The 15,783-nt window shown below is 32.0% G+C and overlaps 1 protein-coding gene across 3 annotated transcripts in view; it reads left to right on the top strand.

The window, feature by feature from the left end:
* The window catches only part of HGF (hepatocyte growth factor), an 83,201-nt gene that overhangs the window by 48,071 nt on the left and 19,347 nt on the right, over positions 1-15,783 (top strand). For all 3 annotated transcript variants that reach the window (XM_060020336.1, XM_060020335.1, XM_060020337.1), the window contains 3 exons: positions 1,053-1,227; positions 4,724-4,851; positions 13,382-13,484. In XM_060020336.1, the coding sequence (XP_059876319.1) occupies positions 1,053-1,227; positions 4,724-4,851; positions 13,382-13,484 (406 nt within the window). The remainder of the gene's footprint in view (positions 1-1,052; positions 1,228-4,723; positions 4,852-13,381; positions 13,485-15,783) is intronic.

The following is a 15,783-nucleotide window of genomic DNA, read 5'->3' as shown; positions in this document are numbered from 1 at the left end:
TTCATGAATGTTTTGAGAAGGTATATGAATTTTAGTTGCTCCAGAATGTTTTGAGTTATATTTTATGCAAGTGAGTAAACCTTAAGACAAAAGACAAGAGTTCAAGTTGTGGTAAATTTAATTTTGTACTTTAAAAATTTTCTTACTGAGATTTTCAGGATCTTCATGAAGTATGGTAAAGCACTGCAGTTGGACTAGGAAAAAGGCATCAAATAAATCTGCCCAGAAGCAAGTAATATTTCTTAAATGCCAACAAGTTGATTAAGAAGAAAAATGTAACATATCAGCTTAGAATATATTTATTATTTTAGAGGAAAACCACGGTTAATACCATTACCAACTTTTTAACTATTTAAATAAACTAATTTTAGGAGTAATTGTATAGTAATTTCAGAAATACTGTATATTTGGCACGTATAAGTTATAGTGACATACGGAAGTAAAATGCCTTTAAAGAATTTTTCAAGAATAAACTAATTTAGTGTTTGAATGAAAAGAACTGGAATGGAGATAGTAATAGTGACAAACTGATTTTTAAAAAATAACTCTGTTCTCTAGACTAGCATTAATTTTCTTTTTCGTACTTTTTTTAATGGTCAAACTTACGGCACAGTGCTAAAATTTCCCCACTTGGTCACTATATTATTTGTAGATGTTTTCCAATTTCAAAAGTAAGAAAAGTGATTTTTAAAAAACATATACGCAATACTTAAGCATTAATAAATAGAGAGATTTTACACCTATTGTTAATAATGAGTAGATAGATCCAGGAAATTTAAATATTATTAAATGATGCTTTTTAAAACAGGTCTAGATAAAGTCAAGCCAGAATGTTCTTTTTATAAGTAGAGAAATTCTATGGTTGAGTCCACCATGTTAATTCCTCCTTTCGTTTGAGTGAGACAGTAGTGATAAATTGAATTTTTTATTCCATTCAATTATTATAAAAATTATGTGACAGAAAACCCTGCTAATAAAATGCAAGTGAACACTAAGAGGTAGATGACAGATTGAAATATTTTATTTAAATTTATATTTCTTTTTACCAATAGCTCACAGTACTATGAATGACACGGATGTCCCTATGGAAACAACTGAATGCATTCAAGGTCAAGGAGAAGGTTACCGGGGTATCATCAATACCATTTGGAATGGAATTCCCTGTCAGCGTTGGGATTCCCAGTATCCTCACCAGCATGACATAACTCCTGAAAATTTCAAGTGCAAGTGAGTAAATTAGAGAAATATAAATTTCAGTAGGCCCTGGGGGAAATGAGGCAGAGTGGTTGCTTTTTACTAATTTCTGTGTGAGTGATCCTTAAACTTTAGTGTGCCTAGGGAAAATTCAGCAATGAAAAGGCAGATACATCCCCCCAGAGACTTTGATTGCTCAGGTCTGAAATTTGGACTTGAAATAATACATTTTAACAAGCACTCTTGGTGATTCTGAATCAGATGGTTGATGTACCATCCATGCTTTGGGAAACACATCCCTAGGTTTCTGATCACAGCTTTGCTCTTGCAGGTCTATTTAATAAACCTATTAGTGGTAATGATAACCAGGCAAGTTTCAAACTAGTGCCTTCTTAAATTTTCATATTAACTTTAGGGGAGATTACAAGGCACACCTTGATTTCAACCAACATTGTAAACTGATGAGTTTTCAGCCTTGAAAAAAATTATTTTTAAAATTTTGAATGAGTGATTTTTATTGTTTCTAAATTTTCTTTAAAAAGTGGGGAAATACAACAGCTGTTTAGATGAACCAAGCGGAAGAAACTGCCCTTGAATATCAATTACATAGCTGTTATGTTCTTCTCCATGGCTGCTTTTCTTCACCACTTGACTTTTGTTAGACAGACAGCCACAATGCCATGTGTTTTTAAATTGCCCACCTTGTTATTAGGAACATAAAATGATTGCTTTTAAAATTTATAACACACGTGTCATTCATAGTGGCTTTGCTGAAATAGCACCTATAAATAACATATATTGCCTTTATGTAACTGGCTTTTAATAAGAGAGCTTAACATTTCAAGATGGAGAACTATGAACATTAGTTGGCCCATCCACTGGAGAGGGGATATAGTCTATGCTTTTTATTTTATTTTTAGATTTTAAAAGCCAATTCAGAGTTCTTTGCTTAGACAGTAAATATTCATCTGTTATGTTTTTAAAATTATTTTATAATAACAAATTTAGAGTTGCCACTCTGGGGTTTATTTCCTTCATTTTCTTCACACCAATTCACTCTCTATTTTTGACCCATGTGTTTCATACCTCAGAAATAAACATAAAAGTAGAGAGAGAAAAGAAAATGAGAAACGAATAGTTAAGGGAGACAAAGGAGACTGTCAGTGCCATGCACACTTTTTGTCAACTTCTAATGACTGGTAATACTCAAGTTAGAGATTGTGTATGTGTAAGTACCCAAATGAACCTCATCTGTAAGAAAAAAGATAATAATTATAGAAATTGAATCCACACATTTCACAATTAAAAATGATCAAAAGTTTAGCTTACATGTTATTGGAATTTAAGCCATTCTTTCTTAATTGGTTATTTGGTCAAGGTAACCAAACATAAATGTCAAAACAACCAAAAAGTGAGCTGTGTTATAAAACTGATAAAATCTGACTCAACATTTTACTCAGAGTATTGATGCCTTTACTGTTTGTGGGCTAGCAGAGAATGGAATACTGGTTGGGTATCTCTGGTTGTACTAAACACGATATGCCCCAAAACTGAGACTCTTTACAAATGACGATCCTTAAAACACTATTTGTAGGGCAGGAATAGAGACGTAGACGTAGATGTAGAGAACGGACATGTGGACACAGGGTGGGAAGGGGAGGGTGGGACAAATTGGGAGATTAGGTTTGACATAAATACACTATCATGTGTCAAATAGATAGTTAGTGGGAATCTGCTGTATAGCACAGGGAGCTCAGCTCGGTGCTCTGTGATGAACGAGATGTGGGGGGCAGGGAGGGAGGGAGGGAGGTCCAAGGGGGAGGGGATACAGGTATACATATAGATAATTCACTTCATTATACAGCAGAAACTAACACAACATTGTAAAGCAATTTTACTCCAATCAAAACAAAACAAAACAAAACAAAAACACTATAACTGAACAATACTGCCTGTGGTGAATGTACATGAATCATATAATCATTAATTCGATTTAATAATTATAAACACTTCTCTCTTCAAGTGAAGGGAAAGAACTTAGAAAAAATATTTGAGCAAACCTTGACTCTCATTCTTGCTTAATCTAGATTAATGAGGTGCTTCTCGATATAGATTATAAACGCAGGCCTAAACTAAGATTTTTGATAGCCTCAGATCTCTGTTTAATTATCTTGCCTTAAATTAACAACTTGAAATAATTTAACCAATTATTCATCTAAAATTGCAAATTTGCGTACACTTTATGTAAAATTCAATGCACGTATTTTGTACTGACAGTTTTTTTAAACATGAGTATAAATTGGTCAGAAGAAAGAAAAGATTTTCTTCATCATTCCAGTTAATAATTTTATAAGAAGGGTAAAGGCTTGAATATAGGTTATAAATAAGAATATTTGCTATACAATGGCCTTAGCTATTGGCATTCACTGTTCTTACAGCCTTAAATAACAGTTGTGTCAGGACCTATTTTGGCTAGATAAACTATTACCTGTTGATTTTATAATCAAACTCAAGCTTCTTCTTTAAAAACTTTTCAGTTTCTAATGGTCAATTTGGATAGTAATAAAAGTGTAGTATTTTTAATTGGGCCTAAATGAAATAAATAATGTACCTTCCAATAGACTGAATATTAATTTTGTTAAATTATTAGCAGGGATTTACGAAAAGAAAGTACATGCTTTCTCCAAATTAGAGAGCATTATCAGGAGAGCAAATCATAAATTTCACATTTTATTTAACGTGAACCTTGCATTAAGGTAAAATCCTTTTATATACAGATAATATTAGTTTAGACTTTTTTCTTATTGTGAACTCTAAATGTCTAACTATATCATTGGTAAAATAAAGGAAGTACATGTATTACATTGACAACTTTTTCTATAGTTAGGTTATCTATATTGTAATTAGGATTTAATTTTACAGAAATATAAAATTGCATGTTGTAATCTCTAAATCAAGAAAGAACTACGTTGGAATTAAAAGAAATCTATGTAGTGAATTAAATAAATCAAAGAAATACAGAATTTAAAGAAGAAATATCTGTCATGTGTTTTGTGGCAAATGTTTGAATAGGTGGAACTTCATTTTTAAACAAGAGAAATTAAAGACTACTAATTATAATAGCCTTTCTTCTGTAAAGAGAATGTGTTTCTACGTTATATACAGTCCATGAAAAAGTAATAACAGACCAGTTTTTAAAAATTGTAACAGTTGAGAGTCCACGTCTTGAAAATGAGTGAGAAGAATGAAGTGGTACTATTTCTCTCTTTCACGAAGCAGTAGTGTTTGTGTGAAACTCCAGGTCTGTGGAAGAAAAAGAATTCTGACATCTGACAGCATTTTATTTCAGTAATGTGGGCAGTGTCAGTTGTGTATACTGAATTCTAAACTGTTATAACTATCCTAAATCTAAAACGTAGGGCTCTATTTATAGAATGCATACATTCTAGGATTCTAGAAATGTAATAACACTGACTTCACCAATGTAAGAAACCCTGGCAATTTACATTAACATGTTTATTCTCAATAGGGACCTAAGAGAAAACTATTGCCGAAATCCAGATGGGGCTGAGTCACCGTGGTGTTTTACCACTGATCCAAACATCCGAGTTGGCTACTGCTCCCAAATTCCAAAATGTGATGTGTCAAGTGGACAAGGTAATAGCTGACATTTTGCAGTGTGGGCATGATTAAATTCAATGGAAATGCCTAAATGGAGTACACATTACAGCAGAAGACTTATTTCTTGTTGCACTGTTAGCAAACAAAGTCACCAAGCCTGAAGTTGGATTTCTTTTATATATTAATTTGTTCAATATCCCTTTATTTATTTGAATGTATACTAGTGCCAGGGACAGTTTTAGGCACTGTGGATATACCAGTAAACAAAACAAAATTCTCTGACCCCATTGAACTAATGTCCAGGAAACAAAAACAAGCAAAATTAAAATGTAGGTGGGGGGCTTCCCTGATGGCGCAGTGGTTGAGAGTCCGCTTGCCGATACAGGGAACACAGGTTCGTGCCCCGGGCTGGGAAGATATCACATGCCGCGGAGCAGCTAGGCCTGTGAGCCATGGCCGCTGAGGCTGTGCATCCGGAGCCTGTGCTCTGCAACGGGAGAGGCCACAACAGTGAGAGGCCCGTGTAATGCAAAAAAAAAAAAAAAAAAAAAAAAGTAGGTGGGGATAGTAAGTTAGTTTGTGTAAGTGCTAGAGAGATAAATGTCCCAGAGTTAGAGGGAGGAGGATGTTGCTATTTTATCTTTTAATGGTCTGAGAAGATCTTACATATTAAGGTAACATTTAAGGAGAACCTGAAATAAGTCAGGGAGCAGCATGTGCCACGTGCACATACTTGTAAAGAGCATTCTAGGTAGAGGAAACTGCAAATGAAAATGGCATGAGATGGGAGAGTGCTTGAAAAGTTAAAAAAGAAACAGCGCATCATTGTGGCTGGTACAGAATGAGCAAGGTTAGAGAGCAACTGGGCTAAAATTCCATAAGCCTAGTAGAAACTGGAAGGATTTACACTTCTATTCTGAAAGGGGACAGACTCTGTTGTAGGATTCTAAGATGGGAACTAAATGATCTGTCTGACTTAAATTTTAACCGGATGACTCTGGCCGCATTATGAAAAATAGCCAGAACTCCTGACAAAGGGCCAAAACGGGAATCAACTGAATGATTGCTTCAGTAATTTAGGCAAGAGACGAGAGTGATGTGGACTGGGGTGTTAGTAGTAGAGATGATATGTAACAGTGGGATTTGGGATAAATCACCATTGTGCTTGGAAACATAGACACCATTGAAAATAATTGTTTCGTGGAGCAGTGGTTGAGAAAAGTCACATTGAAATAGGTTTAAAAAATCATTTGTCAAAAATTAATAATAATGGGCTCTGGGCATTTATTGGTATATAATGAATTAGGAGTTATGATTTTTAAATAATCACATTCTTTCACATAAATTTAATTATGATGGTCGTGGCCATGGTCAGTCCTAAATCATTCTAAAAAGTCCAAGCCAAATTTAAAACTCTATTTCATGGATTTATTGCCCTGTACATACTTCTTCCATCCCCTGACTTTCCTCAGTGCCATTTTTTGTGAACAACTCGGAAAACAGTTGTAGAGGGAAGAAGAGATGAGTCCCTTTTCAATCAATTTCACTGTTCTTGGGCAGACTTTAAAGGTCAGTTGGAAATAAAGTTGAAACCAATGATTAAGGAAGGTTTGGTACCAGCTGGATCTTCTTTGTCCCTGCCTTAGTCATTTAAACAATTACTGACAATTTCTGAGTGATAGAGGCAAGTGAGAACAATTGTTTTATAAGCTTCTGATGTGTATTAAGATGCTTTTATGTACATAAATATCACTTATCAAAGATCAGGTAATAGAATATGAGGATTTGGGGTTTTGAAAGTTAAGCTGATGTTATTGCTTATATAATAGAGCTGCACATTAATAGATGAAGAAATTAGCTTTAGGGAATTTAAATAACTTGCCTGAACTCTCAAATTAGCACAACTGTGAGTCACTCAAATTCTCCTTAAAATGACCTTTCCATTACTCCATGCTTTTTCCTTTTCATTAATACTTTAACAATATATTATATTCCTTTTCTTTAACAATATATTATACCTGATTTATGCAACAATGTGCTAGGCTCTGTGGGGCAATTTGAAAATGAATAAGTCCTACTTAAGAGACACTGTTAGCCAATTCAACATACAGCTGTGAAATTTTAACAGAGAGTTATGTCATTGTATAATACTGCCAAGCTAGTAGTATGGATTGTTACATATTTGATATGTATGCATGCATGCACACACACACACACACACACACACACACAAAAGGATGTTGCTCTTATCCTTCTCTATATAGAAGGAAATATAAATTCCACATATAGGTTGATGAGTTAAAAACTTTTGCTCAAATCTTGCAACATCTGATTTAACATATATATATCAAAGCTCTTCCAGTTGGATATTAAATAACTCTGTTAAAAAAAAGAAAACTGAAATTGCAGAATTTCTTTAAAAATACTGATAAAACACAGTGTATTATACTATATAAGGTACATTTAAGGCAGGAAACAAAACACAATTCACAGCTTTAAATATTTATATCAATAATATACATAATGAAGACAGGGAAATGAAATTTCCCACTCAAAGAGGTGGAGGAAAAAGTAAAACAAAAGCAACACACGAAAGAAAACAACTAAGATAAAAGCAGACATTAATAAGGTAAAGAAAAGAAAACAGTAGAACTAATGAATAAAGCCAAATGATGATTCTTTGAAAAAATTAACAAAATAGACAACCACCAGATAACTGACTCAAGAGAGGAAAAATATATGAAATAATAATTATGAAGGCAGAAATAACCAGTGAAACAGGAAAACATGAGATTATTTTATACAACCTCATGTAAAAACTGAAAATGAAAGTTAAATGGGTAATATACTAGGATAATTCAAGTTATTTGAATTGACCCTGATAGAGAAAGAAAACTTAGACTCATTCCTACAGAAGAGACATGGAAATTTACTAATAAAATATTCCACCACAAACACATCATGCCTAGATGAATTCATAGACCAGGTGATCTCAATGCTATGTAAATTGCCCTGTAGCTTAACCAATGCAGTAAAATTTCCAAATTATTTTTATGATGGAATTATAATATTGAAACCTAAACATGATAAAGGTATCACAGAAGAAAACTATAGACATCTCATTTGTAAATATTAATAGAAAAATCTTAAATGAAATTTGAGTGAACAGTTCAATAAAGAAATTAAGTAAATAATACATAATGATTGAGTGGCGTTTAGGCTGAGAACAAAAATGGTTCAGTTTTAGAAACCCATTAATATAATTCATCTTAGATGTAAGAAAAACAACCATATAACAAATCTTAATAGATTTTGAAATTACTGTGACAAAATTCATGCATTTTTCATAAAAGTACTCAAGAATCTGTGGAATACACACATACTTACACACACACCCATATATCCACTCATATATATATATGTGTATATATATATATATATATATAGTACATACATATAGATATATAGATGTAGATGTATCTCAGTCATAAAAACACCACTTACTTGATGCGAAAACATTAGAGGTATTCTTACTAAGGTCAAAAAGAAAACAAGAATGTCTAGCATCTCCTTTACTATTTAATATTGTAAATATAATTTAACATTATATTTCTCTTTAACATTGCACTGTTGATATTATTTTTTACAATAAGATAAGAAGGCATATTTATTGATTGGGTAAAAAGGCAGAAGATTTTTGTGAAAATGATATAATAGTAATATACTTGGAAATCTGAATTCAAATAATAAAAAAATCACTAAGGTAGTAGGATACACAATTAATATACAAATATTAATAGCATTCATATATGGTTTTGAAAATCTAATTAAAGAGAAAACTACATCTATAATAGGAAACAAAACTGAGAAAAACTTAGGAATAAACTTAGGAAAGTTGTTGAAATCTATGTAATTAAATTTTAAATTACTACTGAAAGCCCCAAATTGTACTTTAACATGTAGAAAAACATCCCTTGTTCTTGATATGAGAACTCAACATCATAAATACATCAATTCCATCTAAGCTAATTTGTAAATTTAATGTGATATTTTCTGATATCAAAAACTTCATTCTAAATTTTTCCTAGGAGAATAAACATGTAACTATACTAAGAAAAACCTTGAGAAAGAAGAGTGATGAGAGGTAAATAACCCTATCAGATGTTAAAATATTTTATAAAGAGTTTATAATTAAAAGAATGTAGTTCTAGCACATAAATAAATTGACAGAACACAGAATCCAAAAATAGACTCCTTACTGAGATTACATTTAAAATGTGGCACTATATGTCACTGGGTAAAAATAAACTTTTAAAATATAATAATGGATCAATAAAGTACCGTTTGGAAAAATAATAAAATTAAATCCATGCCTTACACCATACCCGAAAATAAACTCCAAATGGATAAGAGATGTAGTGTAAAAAGGGATACCATATATATACTAGAAGTAAACTTGGAAAAATGCCTTTATAACTTAGATGTGGCGATATGCTTTTAATTAACACTAAAAATCTAAAGGCAATAAAAGAAAAAAATAATAAGCTACATCAAAAACTTGCCATGGCAAAAAACATAAACAGACCCATCATATTTAAATTCAAAAGACAAATTTGGAAATAAGTCTTAAAATGTATATCACAGATAAAGATACATATTTTTAATATATAAAAACTGTGAAAGCGAAAGGTATAGGACCAAAAAATTAAATAATGGACAAAATACATGAACAGAAAGATTTCTTTAGAGAAAAATATAAAAATTCCCTTAAATACATGAAAATTATGCTTAAATTCACATGTAACAAGAAAAAACTAAAATATAAGTGTTGAGATTTTTCATAATATGAGACTTTTATTTCTCACATATAAATTCACAAAAATTGGAAAGCTTGACAACACTATCTTGGCAAAGCTGTATGGGGAAATTAACTCTCATGCTTTGCTCTTGGGAGTGCAAAATGATAAAAATCCTTATGGAACAGAATATTACAATAATTAAATTACATATACATTCACCTTTTGGACCAATAATGCACTATTTGAATATACAGCTCCAATAATATGCAAAAACATATGCACGAGTTTTTCATTGCAGCATTTTCTGTACTAGCAAAACAACCCAAATCTACTCTGGCGAAATCACACAATGGAATACTGCAAATGTGCAGAAAGAATGATAAAACTTTTCATGAACTAATATGAAGTGATTTTCAGGTATATTATTAATTAAAAAAAAACAAAGCACTAAAATATATATTTGGTATTCTATTAGTAATAAATAAACGGATTTACTACTAGTAATAAAGAATGGGATATAATAATACATATATAGAATATATATACATATAATTATATATTTATATTACATATGTATGTGTGTGTGTATACATCTTTGCCAAAAAAGTAAAAAAAAAAAAAAAAGAAATACAAGAGCCATAAACAAGAAACTAATGAAATTGGTTACTTGTAATGGTGGGTAGTAGTGGGTAGAAATATGACACAGAAGCAAGAGGGAAAATGAGAACACTCTGAATACACACTTTCATATAGTTTTGACTATCAACCAATATTAATGTTTTAATAATGCTTTAAATGTTCAAAAAGTAATCTCAAGAAAGATGGAAAAAAACACGGAAATGTGCCTATCTGTATATCAAATAGATACCATTACTACAGAATTTAGAAAAAAATTCCAAATAATTTTTAAACACAATTTTCTGACTATATATAGCCTCACTGGAATACATTTAAAGTTAGATAACTTTAAATACCTTTTGAACTTTAAGTGTAATTTTGCTGTATTAGGATGTAGCAGCTTTAACATTATTTTGTGTGCATTGGAGAATTCAGAAAATGAGGAAAAATACTGATGTTACCTAGAATCATGGTTCTCACTATGGGAGAAGAAATACACAAATGAAGAGGAGACAAGGAAGAACTCTGGTGCTAGACTGGAGTCAGAGGGATCAGTTACTCATGAAGACACACACACACACACACACACACATGCACACACTTCCCAGCTCTATCAAATGAAAGGGACTAGAAACAATGGTACCAAATAGCAATGAGCACACATAGCACCCACGTCTTCTCCTTACCTTTCATCACTAACATAAACAATGGCTCCTTGGTGAAATTGAAGATTCCAGGCCTGGGGCAAGAAAAACATAAAGTGAAGCTGGAATATCTTATGCCAGCAAGTTAATAAGTGCTCAAAATTTATGTCTTCCTCTCAAAAACCCATAACCCAGATCTAATCATGAGGAAACCATCAGACAAACCCAACTGATGGACATTTTACAAAATACTAGTTCTCCTTAAAACTGTCAGGATCATCAAAAAACAAAGTCTGAGAAAACTGTTACATCTAGAAGAGCCTTAAAAATCATGACAGTTAAATGTAAGGTGGTATCATGTGGGATCCTAGGACACAAAAAAGTACACTAGGAAAAAACTAACAATTTAAACAAAATATAGGTTTCTGTTAGTAATAATGCATCAGTATGGTAAATAGTTGTGAGAAATCTATCATACTAATATAAGATAGTAAAAGTAGGGGGAACTACGTGGTATATTAGAATTTTCTGTACCAACTTACAACTTTTCTGTAAATTAAAAACTATTCTAAAAAAAGTTTGCTAAGAAAAAAAACACCTAGCTCATATTCAAATAAAACGGTGGTAGTGGTAAGGAGGATCTCTTTCTCTAATACAGAAAACACAGGTGTAAAATCAAAAATGTATCAAAGAGCAGTACCAATATATCACATTGCACAATTGTTTTCTTCAGTAAGAAATTATCTGAAGAATTTACTACCTAACAGCCAGAAGTTTAACCTTTCCTAATGTAGAAAAAAATAGCACTGTCAGAGGAAAATACTTTAACTGATATATTCTGCATATGTACAAGAATTGGATTTTACAAATTTATGCTTTCTGAAAACAATTTTATTGTATATGGTAATGACTGATATATTATCTGTATCAAATCCTATCCTATTTGAGTTTTTCTATCTAAATTCAAATTTATGGATATCAAAGCATGACTATTGAATATATTATTATATTTCCTTTTTACTAAATTAACTAACTCCTGGACAAATTATTATTCATTTAAAAATTTTATTAGAATTTGTATCTATTATTTATTCTAATCACATAGCATAATTAAAACCAATGATAATATACTATGGCTTACCAGCTTTAAACCAGAGAATAATCTTAATGTTAACGTACGTTTGTAGATAATATTTTATAGTTAAAACTACAGTTTTTATTCATATAAAAATCAGAATTCTTAAATAGTTACTATTAAAATATGCAGGATTATTTCAAAATACGGAATAGTGTTTCTTTTCAAATGTAGAACTGCAACTTACATATTTGAAAGAACTTAACTTTTTTATTATTTTTTATAATTCCAAATACGGACACTTCTATAAATGTTTAATAGAATGCAAACTGCTCAGTTGAGAAAAAGTGAAAAATAAAACCACATGGGAAATGATAAAAGACACAGGAGCCATTTTAACATGGCTTCCATTGGCTAAAGATGGAACAATTTGAGCATCAAAATGAACAACAGGAATAGATAATATATCATGCTGAATAAAAAGAGAATCCATGAGTCCATATTTACATTACTACTTCTACTAGAAGACTACTACTACCACTGCTACTACTACTAGTAGTAGTACTACTACTTAAATGGAAGGAGTAGAGGAGAAGGAAAAACTTTCATTTACGGAAGAATAACAAGAAAGAAAGAAAAGTAGGAAATAAAAAAATCATTTTAAAACCAGCAGAGTAATAATTGATTCATGCAAAATTAATCAAAGTATGCCTAAGCCATTTTGTGAAAATTTGTTTGGGAATAGGATGTAGTCAGCCTCAAAGGCCTCAAAATTTTTTTGTTTGTTTATCTTATATATGAAGAGAAGTTTTTCCTTTATACCACTTAACCAAGTTATCAAACTCATCAACGATAATTGAACAAACTGCCATCATGTGTCACATGAAATAATCCTGAAAAAAGGACAAAATATCACCTAGGCAATATTTCTGTATTTAACTTGATTTCATTCATGAGAAACTAATCAGGCAAAATGAAATTAAAGAGCATTTGTGAAACAGCTGGCTTGGATGACTCAGAATGTCAATCTCACGAAAGACAAAAATCAAAACACAACAAATGTGACTGGTATACGAGTGCTCATTATATCATTCTTGTGACTTTCCTGTGGAGTAAAATTTTTCAGAAACTATTGGAAAATATGTCACTCACAAAATTCTCATTTCTTTGGTGTCCCTAAGAGCCACTCACTTAATTTTTTCTTTGAATTTGTAATTTGATACATAAACTTTCATTTTAATGAAGAAGAAATTTGACTAAAAATAAAGATATTTTATGAGAGATAGTTAAGTGTCTTTGCTTTGTACAGATTTCAGTGCTTTGTTTTAATTTTTATGTTGATTTTCATGAATTCATATGCTTGTAAAAGAAGTCTTTGTCCTATACTCCCTAGTATTCATTAGTCTTCTTTCCATATATTTTATGTTTAGATTGTTATCGTGGGAATGGCAAAAACTATATGGGCAATTTATCCAAAACACGATCTGGACTAACATGTTCGATGTGGGACAAGAACATGGAAGATTTACATCGGTATGTAAATTTCTTTCTTTCAATATATAGTATGTAGTGATAACAGCAAATAGGTATATTGAGGTACATTGGTATTTCTTTCTATTCATTTATATATTATAGTAAGCTAATAAAAACATTAGATTGATCGTTCTGTGCAACTCAATTTAACATTTTCTCTCTACGTGGCAAACTTAAATAAACAATTCAAAGCAGTACATATTTATTGAGGATTTACTATGTGTTCTGCTGTGTAACAGGTGCCTCAGGAACATTAACAAAAAGAACATTAACATACATTTGGGCTCCACCTTTAAGCATGATATAGTCATACGGAGAAAACAATTACACAACTGGATAAGATATTGTATAATGAAATGCCAAATCTAGTGTTTCAAATAGTATATTATAGGATTATATTCTCATAATTATTTATTAATATTAGTTTATAAAATTGATAAGTGACCATCTTCATGTATATACACACCTTAAAATTCCACTTAACTACTAAAAACTTATTGAGACATGTTTCCTTGTATAGCTTTATTCTGATACACATGATTTTTCTATAATTAAAGAAATGGATATGTAATTGAAAAAAATCTATATATTTCAGAGAATTAGAGATTTTGACATTGGACATATTCACAACAAAAGCAGTTATCTTCCACTTGACCCCAGCAGTAGTGCTAGTGTGTTTGAAATGACAAAAGACGTATGAGACATAGTTGCAACATAGAACAGAGTTTTATTAAATATCCTGGAATATATACAGCAGGATTAAAAGAAAAATGGTAGTGTCATTTTTTTTTTTTTTTTTGCGGTACGCGGGCCTCTCACTGTTGTGGCCTCTCCCGTTGCGGAGCACAGGCTCCGGACGCGCAGGCTCCGGACGCGCAGGCTCAGAGGCCATGGCTCACAGGCCCAGCCGCTCCGCAGCATGTGGGATCTTGCCGGACCGGGGCACGAACCCGTGTCCTTTGCATCAGCAGGTGGACTCTCAACCACTGCGCCACCAGGGAAGCCCAGTAGTGTTATTTAATAAAGTATCTACAACATGGTTGCTTTCTGTGAGTTGTTATCTCATTTGACCATCATAATCCTATATGGAAGATATTTCTGTATGTGTGAATAAGAATTTAAGGATCCAGAGAAGTTGAGTCATTTTGCTCCTGGTTCCACTTTAGCTTTAAAGTTCTTATTCTCTTTCAAAATTTACTCACTAGTGGATGGTATTTTTTCGACTAATTTACTTCACAAATAGTGATAGTTATAAAGCAGTGTTCTCTAACATAAATATGCAACTGACATATGTAATCGCACTTGTACTTTTTACGTTTTCCAGTAGCCATACTTACAGAAGTAAAATTAAACAGGCAAATTTTTAAAATAATGTTTTTATTAATCCAATATTTCTAAAGCTTTTCATTTCAATATGTATTTAACATAAAAACTATTAATGAGCTATTTTACATTTTTATATTAAAGCTACAAAATTTGTTGTATAATTATAGCACCTTTCAATTTGGACGAGCCACATACTAGCTTTTCTGTGGTTACTCTGGCTAGTAGCTACTGTATTGGACACTGTAGCTCTAGGACTTCAAAGTTAAGCAGAATTCTGCCATCATGGATCTCACTCTAGTATGGAATGGCAGAAAACAGCAAATGCCAATGTCATATTAGAAAATCCACGAAAAAAGCATATTTTATGTTATGGGGCTGCAAACAAGTGACACCCACACTTAAATGGTCAGGAAGTTTTCCTACAGGAAGGGATGTTAGTTGGGACATACGTAATAAGAAGGAGTTAGTCAAAGGAAGTGTAGGAGGAAAAGTACAACAGGCAGAAGAAATAACTTGTTCAAAAGCCCCAAAATGGAAGTGTATAAAAATCAGAAATAACTTTAATAAGTTTGAAACAGCATAATTTGGTTAATGTCCAGAGAAGAAATTCTCCAGTGGCAAAACCATACAGGACCCTGTAAGCTGTGTTAAGAAATTTGAAGAAAAAAGAAACGAAATTGAGTTATTTGTAGTGAGGTGGATGGACCTAGAGTCTGTCATACAGCGTGAAGTAAGTCAGAAAGAGAAAAACAAATACCGTATGCTAACACACACACATATGGAATCTAAGGGAAAAAAAAAAAAAGGTCATGAAGAACCTAGGGGTAAGACGGGAATAGAGATGCAGACCTACTAGAGCATGGACTTGAGGATATGGGGAGGGGGAAGGGTAAGCTGTGGCAAAGTGAGAGAGTGGCATGGAATGGACATATATACAATACGAAACATAAAATAGATAGCTAGTGGGAAGCAG

The sequence above is a fragment of the Delphinus delphis genome, chromosome 9, assembly GCF_949987515.2.
Source record: "Delphinus delphis chromosome 9, mDelDel1.2, whole genome shotgun sequence".
Taxonomy (NCBI): domain Eukaryota; kingdom Metazoa; phylum Chordata; class Mammalia; order Artiodactyla; family Delphinidae; genus Delphinus; species Delphinus delphis.
The sequence above is the reverse complement of the archived record's forward strand: the minus strand, read 5'-3'. Positions and strand labels throughout refer to the sequence as shown.